The following is a 10,615-nucleotide window of genomic DNA, read 5'->3' as shown; positions in this document are numbered from 1 at the left end:
TTCAAGTCCAGCTGTGGGAAGGTGAGTTGTTCGATGGCTGCCAAAAATTCATGGGGCTCGCCATCGTCTACCTCTCTCTACCTAGAGACCGTTATAGCAGTTGACACAGCAGCCATGGATTGCATACATGTAGGGAGACTGCCCTCTATGGCGTTGAGCCTCTGTGACTAGTATGCCACTAGACGGAGACGAACGCCCTGACTCTGTAAGAGGGTGGCGGACATAAAACCATTATTTTCATCCAGGTAAGTACTGGAGGTAACTTAAGGTAAGTTATGTGACAGATAACCTCTTGAATCTTGAATCAATGCAAGAGCAAATTCTTTGTCCATTGTTGGCTAGTCCTAAAGTCGGGGCTGCGGCAAAAGAGCCCTTTAATTTCCCAATGCTTTCCTCTGCTCTCGGGTTCCATGGCACTGGGTCCTTAGGGGAGAGGCCATGGCTGTGTGCCAAATCATGTAGAGGTTGTGCTAGGTGGGAAAATAAAGAATTCATTGTCTACAATAGCTTGCACACCCGAGGAAAGAGATCTGTGTTTTTGATATAGGTTTAGGAATGTATAAAATGTCTTTAACTCTCTCTGGGCCGAGGGTGCTGCCCAGCACACTAACCATGGCCGAGTGGTGGATGGACAAGATGATGGACTTGAAATCCATTGGGGTGTTCCCGTTGTGAGAGAAAAATGTTTACGATCATTTATATTGAATGAGGACAAAGGCCTCTACCTCCAGAGGGGGAGTTTTTACAACATTGTCTCTGTTTTCCCAGAAACCACCCAACTTTATGTAAAGAGAAATGTTCTTTCTCTCTACAATGTCAATTCTAACATGGAAGAACCAGATCACATTTGGTCCTGTTTACCTTGTAAGGAGCTGAAGAATAACCCCAGGGGAGCCTGGAGGTGCATTGTAAGGGATTCTAATCCGTGTCTGCCAGGTCATTTACGAGTTCGTGTGAATTCACTGTTTGATGTAACATCCAGGGAGACAGTTTAGGGACACAGACTTGTAAATGACTTCTGACCCACGCCCTCTGTTGTTGTATAAAGCCCTCTATATCAGAAATAAGATTAGACTGATCAGGACACTGCTTTGGAGCAGTAATGAACCTTTTCTCTTATTCTACAGAATAAATAATCTTGAATATTCTCAGTTTTGTTTTCTTGTAGCGGGCAGATTAACCTCCCCGATCGATGCAGAAGAATTTCTTACACACCGTGCAGGTTCAAGACAAGATGATGGACTTGAAATCCATTGGGGTGTTCCCGTGCAGGTTCTAGTTTTGCAGACTTTGATTTGACTTTAAGGTGCCCTGTTTCCACCTCTTGTAAGCTAATTGTGTTTCCCTGGAACCAAGATGTCCAGGACATTTTAATTTATTGCACTAGCATCTCCAGAAGAAATATTATTAGAATAATTTTTTGTAGCCTCTTCCTAATTCGATCAGAATTTCCTTGTATTTTATCGTAGCAAGAGATTTAGTCTTGGCCGAGTGGTTAAGGTGATGGACTACAAATACATTGGGTCCTCCCTACAAGGATCACATTCTGACAAATAGGATAGGTGAAGATGTCCCAGCGTTCAGTCTCTCAAGTGCAGCTTCTCCCAGTCTTGGCCAAGTGGTTAAGGCAATGTACATGACATCCATTGGGATATCCCAGCAGCGGTTTGCCCACTAAGATTTGTAGTTGTCCCGACTCTCAATGTGCTTTAATTCCTTGTGCTGAGTATTTTTTCTTTCAGCTTCTTCCTCATTTCATCAGAATTTCCTTGCATTTTAAAGAAAAAGAAAATGTAGTAGTGGCCGAGCGGTTAAGGTGATGGGCTCTAAGTCCCTTGGTCGTGTAGGGGCAAATCCTGCCGACTATGCAGAGGGAAGTTGTCCATATGTCATCATTAATCTTCTTGAGCTAGTGTCTCCTTAGAACATGTTCGAAGGTAAAGTACATTCTTGCAGCCTCTTCCTCATTTCCTTGTATTTTATCATATGACATTTACTCTTGGCCGATTCGTTAAGGTGATGGACGACAGGTACATTAGGTCATCTCTGCAAGGTTAAAATCCTGCCAATTAAGATTGATGAAGATGTCCCGGCTTTCAAAGACTCTCAAGTCATTGTGCAAGGATTTCCAAAATTAAAGCGGCTCCTTCCTCACTCTTTTAAATTGTGGTTAAGGCCATGTATTTCACATCCGTTTGTGTATCCCAGCAGAGGTTCAAATCATGCCAACTGAAATTTGTAAGGGTGTCCCATCTCTCAATGTGTTTCAGTTCTTTAAGCCAATTTATGCTGAAAATATCACAAAAAGCGACTTCCTAAATGTAGTCGTGGCCGAGAGGTTAAGGCGATGGACTCGAAATCCGTTGGGGTTTCCCCGCGCAGGTTCAAATCCTGCCGACTACGCTGGCTAAAGTGATCCATACCTCTGTAATGAACCTCATTGAGGGAGTGTCTCCTTAAAATATCTCTGAAGTTGAAGTACATTTTTGCTTCCTCATTCTGAATTTGCTCTTATTTTATCATAAGACATTTAGTCTTGGCCGAGTGTTTAAGGTGATGGACAACAGTACATTTGGTCATCTCTGAAAGGTTCAAATCCTGCCGATTAAGATTGATGAAGATGTCCAGCTTTTCACAGACTCTCAAGTCATTGTGCAAATTGAAGTGCAGCGTCTTCCTCAGCTTTCTGGATTATAGTCATGGCCGAGTGGCTAAGGCAATGTACTTACATTTAGACATTTAGTCATTTAGCAGACGCTTTTATCCAAAGCGACTTACAAGGGAGAAGAACATTCAAGCTACAGCTGGTTGATGTGAGCTGAACATTAAAATCAACTGTTTGCCTTGGATCTGGATTCTAAGTCGATTAGTCACAACCTTGGTTTGCCAGTATAATCTGATCAGGAATACAGTTAAAGTGTATTCCTGATCCTGAAAGTGTTACCTTTATCCAGTTTGAGGTTGAATCTTGTGGATCAAGTTTTACTTTTACAAGCGCAGTGACAATACAGCATATATAGCAGGGTGTGGCAGTAAGGCCCCATTACTTTGAACCAGCAAGAAACTGGAAAGATTGCCTGGTTTTCCACAGACTCATGGGGTTCTGTGGCAACAGCATTCTGTCATCTCTTTATAAATAACCACATCAGTGGAAAAGAGAAGTAGGATTTGCGGTCAGTCTGTCCATCGTGTCTATGTGTCTGCCTCTCTGTCTCTTTGTGAGTGAACGTGTGTGTGTGTGTGTGTGTGTGTGTGTGTGTGTGTGTGTGTGTTGTCCGCGTGCTGGGAGCCAAGCCAACATGATTTCGGTCGTGCTTTACACCTTTCCCATCATCTGTGCTCTGACAGGTGAGTGCAATCCGATACCCACAGGGGTTAATTTCCCTCTAAAGATGTATGCTTGCTTGTCTTTAAAAACGTGCCGTCAAAATCATAGTTAGGGCACAAAAGTAGATTTTGATAATCGTGCTGATCACACATCGTGACAAATCAAGCTGCATCAAGTTTGTTGGTTGCACCACGTCACAGGCAATGCAAGATGAGAGTGTGGACTTAAGATGCCACTTCACCCACTTGGGACAATATATTATAAATCTAGTCATTTACTGTCTTTATTAAAAAAAAGGCTAACTATGATGCCCAGAAAATATACTAACTATGATGTGATGATTTGGTTACCCTTATATGCTTGTGTGTATTGAAGGTTATTATTAACATTTTAAAAATCCAGAGGAAAAAACTTTTCACAGCATTTCTTAACTTCAGTCTTAATCAATAATGAGAATACTTTAGCATATATATATATATATATATATATATATATATATATATATATATATATATATAAATACTCTCTGCATAAGACTTTTGGGAAAGTGGGAGCATTTTCCAAAACAAAATCTGCTTTAGTTATGAGTTTCATTGTTTCACGTCTTCATAGCTCCATCATGTGGCAGTATATCAATTTCTATATCAATGAGGGGAAGTGTTTGTAAGATGTAGTTGCATAAGTGTGTGTCTTCAGATCCATATGCCATATTCCACGGGTGGCCAAAGGCTGGCCCGGGTCTTGTTTCCAAAATAACATTATATGCGGAAACTCTTTCCGCATGACAACAGTTGTTATTTTGACCACTGGGCGGCAGCACTCGAGCTTGATGAGCGGGACTCGCTCGTTCATCAACAATGAAGCTGTGTGTACTCCACCCAAGATACAGTCGGAACCAGTTCCGTTATATACATCAATTCGAAATTAAAAGCAATTTCAATTGACACAAAAGAAAATAGGCAGGCAACATTTGCGAGTTTAACAAGTTTTTAAAATAAAGTTACTTACTTTGCGTGGTGCATCTCCGCCATCCCCCCGCAAAATGCATTGTTTACCTGGTTTCCATGAGTACCTCACGCATCCCACTGATCACATGTTTTTATATAGCGTGTAAGTTCTAAATGTGCACGCCCTGGCGCCAAACGTGGGCGTCCATGTTGCGCAGGTACACGTTCCCCGAGCGAAATCACATTCCCAGGAATGAGCAACTTGCGCAAACACAGAATTGAATTTGTCTACTTTAAAATGCAGATGCAGTGCAATAGTTTTTTCCTGTAATAACAACAGAGAGACAGAAGACAGAATATACGCTCTTGAAAGAGTTCTGCACTCTGTGTGTCGCTGTGTTGGTTATTTGATCCTGTTCACTTGATGCTGTATGCTGATATTCTCCTATGCTTCTTTTTTTCTTTTTGAAATCTGAATCTTCAAATCTGATATGATTTCAAGTTACACAGTTACAGAGACACGGCCTTGTCTCTGCTGCCATGCAGACGGTGGTGGGCGTGGCAGGCAGAAAGGTGAGCCTGCCCTGCCGCTCGGAGGCCGTGGGGCAAGAGGGTGTGGGAGTGTGCTGGGGCAGAGGAGAGTCGTCGCTCTTCACATGCCACAACACCCTGGTCGCCACCAACGGAGCCCAGGTTATATACAAGAACTCCTTCAGGTAACACAGGGAGGGAGGGATGGATGGATGGATGGATGGTTGGATGGACGACAAATTCCTTGTACTGTATATGAAAATGCACAACAGATTCTGATTCTGGATGGATGGATGATAGATAGATCAATGGATGGATTTATGGATGGACACAAGGACCGATCAAGCATCATATCTTTTGTCTCCCCCTTTTTCTCCTTCCTCTCGTACTTTTTCCTTGGCCTTTTATCAGTGACAGGACATGCGTTGTTGTGACGTTTAGCTTAACATTTCACAGCCAGGTTCCTCCCAAAGGGAAGTTCGGTACGCATTCTCTCTTTGCCCCAAATTTGGAGGATGCATCGATCGGCTAGTTGGATTCACCCAGACATTTCGACATCAGCATTGCATACAGAGGGGAGCATGAATGGCTTCCCTCTCTATGAAGACAAAATGGAATGATGACATTGCCAAGTACACTAAGTCCATGCATTCAAGTTCTTTGTATTGATCATTGCTGTTGCTCCTCTTATTTCTTCCATTCCTCCTTGATCTCTTCCTTCCTCTCTTCCATCTGTCGTGACCAAGAAGGTCCAGACCTGGGCCAGTAAATAGTCTGGGTCTCTGGACGACACCTCTATCTGTTCTGACTTAAAAAAAACTTGGAACAAAAAAAACCGACTGAAGAACTATACTTTTGGTCCTCCTTATATACCCAAGATGTTCCCTCGTCCTAGTTCATGCCCTGGCCCTTTCGGTGCAAGGAACGAATCACAGATTTGCGGGATGTATCCCAAGGAACCAATTACAGTCTTGGATGCGCCTATTTTTCAGGGAATTCTTCACAGTTCCTGTATACTTGTGTCATGTTTGGCCATGTCTGGGCTTGTTGAGTCCTAAACCTCTGTTTTACTGGTGTCTTGCCTGGGCATGTTTGGGCATGTTCCTGCAGGAGAATGTGTTCTTCTGATCTTCACGTGACACCAGTATTTTTGGGATTTCTTAGCATACATTTAAAAAAAAGTATTTTTAATACATACAACTGCATATATAGTTATGGACTTGTGGCCTAGTACAACACAAAATACGTTTTTTTGTCATGTGGGGGTTAGTTATTAACTACGACACTTGTTTTCTTTCTCCTCTGTTTGCTTTTTGTCTCCAGATACAGACTGCCGTCTGACGTGTCGAGCCACGACGTATCTCTGACCATCTACAACAGCAGACAGTCAGACTCAGGCTTCTACCACTGCAGGGTCCAGCTGCCAGGCCTGTTTAACGACCAGACATTTAGCATCCACCTCATCATTACAAATGGTGAAAAACAAAGCACAACCCAGTGCAACAATTCGATCGGATATGATTATAATATATTACATTACGGCAAATGATCCACATGTCAACATTGAGCAATCATAGAGAATTTGCTTCATGAGAGTACCAAGGACAACTACAACAGGTCATGAGAACAGCACACCTATATGCCACGCCTTGCTATATGAGCATGTCCATGTCAAAATAAACTCAACAGAGGAACTTCCATCTGCATCAACATTAGCATGTGGGGTTAAAACAGCTTGCTACCTTCCCGTTGGATGAGCAGCAGCAATAAAGGGGAAATATTTCACAACAATAAAAAATGATCACACTCTGCTTTTACTCAATCTTTCTGCCTGCCTCCAGCGCCGGACGTGACTTCCTTCACACCCGACCCCAAAGGGGATCATATTGAGTCTGAGGCGACAAGCAGCCCTCTGGGTGAGTGACACAGTCAATCATGGTTTGGAATGGATGGATCTAGGGACCAGATATTGGACAGTTATTTGTTTGGATGTCTGTTTGATTTACGTTGAGTTCAGTGCATGCCCACGATTTGGGAGTAAGGTTTTTGTCATATATGGCTTAAAACAAAAAATAAAGATGTGTGCATACTTTTAAAGTGTCTATTTAATAGAAGGAAACAGGACATCTCTAATGTGTGAGCCAACGATGAAACTACATTACGTGTCTTCATTGTAACGATTATTGGTGTTGAATTGTGTCTATAGCTGTTGGTGATGTTTTATTTTTGTTTGTACAAGGTTACGTAACAACAGATGTCACAGGAAGACGTGGAAATTATGTCCCATGGGACTCCTCCACAGGGCCTGTGGTGGCTCACGTAAAGACATCCGAGGTACCAATAACTGCAAGGTTGTTATTTGTTAGAACTCCAGGGTCGTTATTTGTAATGCCCGGGTTATACCTTCAAGCGGGCGAGGCATGGCTGCCATGCAGGGAGCGCAGGGCGTTAATAGCTGGCACATTCTCCGTTGCAGTGTTCTCAGAAACCAAGTGTGGCAGGTGTGAGGAAGTACCATGTGAAGTAGTATGCAAAGAAGAACTCAGACAGCCTCGGAGGAATTGCTGGTCACGATGGTTAAACCGACAAAAGCAGCGAAAAGAGAAAAGGAGCTGGTCCGTCTGCCTGTTCCATGCAGGGCCAGGAGACGGGGTTGAAGTTATGTCCTGCTAGGCATTGTATTACAGAGGAACTTACTGAACTTTGGAACGGGGTCACAATGTGTCATTATTCTCCCTGATTGCAAGATTCTGGAAAAAGGAACTGCACATAAATACCAATAAAAACGTTACTTTTTATTTGTAAACTGAACTTCACAACAACCCTGTTAACTTCCCAATAAAAACACCAAACCTGTTTGACCTGTTTACATGTGCTATTCAGTCTCTACGTCTAAAAGTAATCAGTAGACTTTGAATTTCACATCTGACTTATGCTGTGGATTAATGTTGTCCAACATATTAGAAAGAGCAAAACCCTGATCTCCCATCGCTTACAATGCATTTCCCCTCGTGCCAAGTCACAAAATCTCGTGCAGGACCTCATGCGCCATGGTGCCACCCCCTGCTGATGTAATTTGCGTCCTCGGGCCCAATTATTATACATATGTATACTGTATATGTGTAAATGTGGCCCGTTTGTCTGTAGCCACCTAGAGAACTGGAAGATGCCACCAAGGTTCAGAGCACTAGGAAAACAATAAATAGACCAAAAAGCTAAAATATGCAAAAGGGGTTCGCTCTTGGGAGGGAAGAGCAGGACACCAAACCACCCAAAGAGGCAGAAACTGGAGTCATAATTAAATACAAATTTAAACCAGCAATGACACGACATAGTGGCTTACTTTATTTGTGGGCTGTGATGATTTTTCTTTCTCTTCCAGGATCAGTCGTCTTCCCAGAGTACACTGAAGAGTTTCATAGGAAACACAGTCAGACTGGCATTCATCATCTTTTTACCTGCACTACTACTCATCATTGGATATAGTCAGTATGCACACACACACACAGAGACACATACATTTTTAGCCCTAAAAATGTAAACAAACCAATTTATGGCCAATTTATGGGTTTGTATTTAATGTTTATCATTAGTTTTATTCTTCATTACCAAATCTTTACTGTTCTTTCATCAGACAATGTTTAGAAATTCATCTTTAGTGTTAAATTTTCCGATTGATTGTTAGGTTTATTTTATTTTTAACATTTAGGTTTATTGTACACGGCAAATGTATCCATCTTCCAGTTAGTGTCTGTCTGTCTATCTGTCTATCTATCTGTCTGTCTGTCTGTCTGTCAGTCTGTCTGTCTATCTAATAAATATACAAACACAGCAAAACATAACTGTATATATATATGATATATTATCTATATAAAATATATATGTAAACAAACAAACACACACCATGTTAGTAAATCGTGTGTTTTCGGTTCTTCAGGAGTGTGTCGCTTGAAGCAGAAAGCAGTGAGGAGCAGAAAGCAGAAGACTGACCCGGACCTCTTTGACCAAGAGGAGAATTCACTGTAGCCTGCTTGTTCACAGTGTGTGTGTGTGTGTGTGTGTGTGGGTGTGGGTGTGTGCGTGTACTAACCAATGTTGGATAATAATTAACAGGGAAATTTTTTATTTTTTATTTCAGAGTTTATCGAAATGATTGCTTAGAGGCCGCCGATTGAAAAGCAATACGCCAATCTATCTGAAATATGAATGGGTCATGTGTTGTCTATGGCTGCACCAGTCAAAGCAATAGGAGCTGAATCAATTCTAATCATTTATTTTGATGGTGACCGAAAAGTCCACATGTTTCCATATGCTCTGTAATTCAGAAAGAAATACGGTCAGTCTATTGCTTTTTTTTTCGAGGCTCTCTTTAATCTCTTAAAAGGCAAATTATAAAATAACTAGCAATTGCTTAATTGTTGCTCTCCTATGACAGTGCATATGGCCAGTATAATTTTTTTTTTTTTCATAGCGGAGGGGGGGGTGGATAATATTTAGAAGAAAAACACGTACATTTATGAGAAAAATGTTGGATATATATCTGAGAATAAACTCGTGAATTTACGACTTTAATCTGAACCTTAAATTCAGATATGAGATGAGTAAATCAAAAAAAAAATACATTCATGAGATACATACATTCATAGACTGCATTTATATTTGCTGTTCTGCCCATTATGGCCACATCCAGTAGCAGATCCTCGCAAAACAGACTCCATGGGGTTGACGAGGAGTACAATATGGGATAAAGTCACACAGACTGGCATAACAACAGGTTGTTACTGTAGATGTCTCTCACTGCACAGGTGTCATATTCTCTTATGCTCATATGCTTATGATGATATTATGATTTATGATATTCATCTACTGCAGGCACGATGCCCGGCGAGAAGCAACGTCTCTGCGTTCGGAAAAATCACAACTTTTATCAGACGTGAATTTCCGATTTTCTTCTCGTAAATTTACGACTGCATCAGCATGAATACGTTTATTTTTCTCTCTATTTTCTCTGAATATTACCCCCCGCTGTGAAAAAATAAGAAGTTATAGTGGCCCTAATACAGCGTGGTACTACACCCCCATCATTATCCGACACTTTCCTTCACTGTGACTAAAGGTCTTCTCACAAACAATAAGGTACTGTAAGTTAGAACAATGACAAGGTTTGGTTTAAAGGCAAAGGCCCTTCCGTAATAAGTCAAATCCCAAATTAATGTTGATGTTCAATAAATGTGTGTATTGCAATATAAATAAGTAATCAATTTTACTAATCATACTTTAACTACATTGTTAGACATTACATAACATGTATTAATTATGTTTGTGAAATCACATGTATGTATTTTGATTGTTGTATAAAATAATAACAAAGTTTGTGTTTATTATTATTCCAGATGCCGAAAAATAGTGAAAAGAAAATCTCAAAGAAAATACTAAAGAAAAATACTGAAAAGCTATGAAACAGAAATTGATAAACAAACATAAAAGAACATTTAAATTCTATCTATAAAAAAAGTTAATGAAGATGAGAAGCCTTTAAATATAAATGTTGATTCCCCATACGTATCAATGTTAAGAGGCTCATTTCATCAGGATGATTCACAGTTTGGAGACTGCAGGAACAAGCAGTTTGCGGCTATCAGTTTTACAGCAGTTCTTAAAAACAAGATCAAGACTGTTTGCACATGGACACAAAATAAGTCTCAAATCTCCATGAACCGGACTCTATTTCTCTGACCTGGTCGGAGTGTCCAGGAGCCTGTACTTTGAACTGAACAGCGAACACCAGAGGGAACAATGTTTATTACGT

At 41.0% G+C, this 10,615-nt stretch overlaps 1 protein-coding gene across 1 annotated transcript; it reads left to right on the top strand.

Annotated features, from left to right (window-relative positions):
• Positions 1–3,263: 3,263 nt before the first annotated feature.
• Positions 3,264–10,149, top strand: havcr2 (hepatitis A virus cellular receptor 2). The gene is made up of 7 exons (XM_080014445.1): positions 3,264–3,348; positions 4,778–4,991; positions 6,130–6,281; positions 6,648–6,722; positions 7,046–7,140; positions 8,189–8,291; positions 8,744–10,149. Exons 1-7 carry the CDS (start codon positions 3,300–3,302, stop codon positions 8,830–8,832), a joined length of 777 nt encoding a protein of 258 aa, XP_079870571.1. The 5' UTR covers positions 3,264–3,299; the 3' UTR covers positions 8,833–10,149.
• Positions 10,150–10,615: the final 466 nt, after the last annotated feature.

Source organism: Zeus faber, assembly GCF_960531495.2.
Source record: "Zeus faber genome assembly, chromosome: 14".
Classification (NCBI taxonomy): Eukaryota; Metazoa; Chordata; class Actinopteri; order Zeiformes; family Zeidae; genus Zeus; species Zeus faber.
Note: the sequence above shows the minus strand (reverse complement) of the source record. Positions and strands in the feature narration are given on the sequence as shown.

Coding starts and splice junctions, on each gene's coding strand:
- havcr2 (XM_080014445.1), top strand. CDS start 3,300: ATGATTTCGGTCGTGCTTTACACCTTTCCCATCATCTGTGCTCTGACA. Junction 4,992..6,129: donor ATATACAAGAACTCCTTCAG/GTAACACAGGGA, acceptor TTTTGTCTCCAG/ATACAGACTGCCGTCTGACG. Junction 6,282..6,647: donor CCACCTCATCATTACAAATG/GTGAAAAACAAA, acceptor GCCTGCCTCCAG/CGCCGGACGTGACTTCCTTC.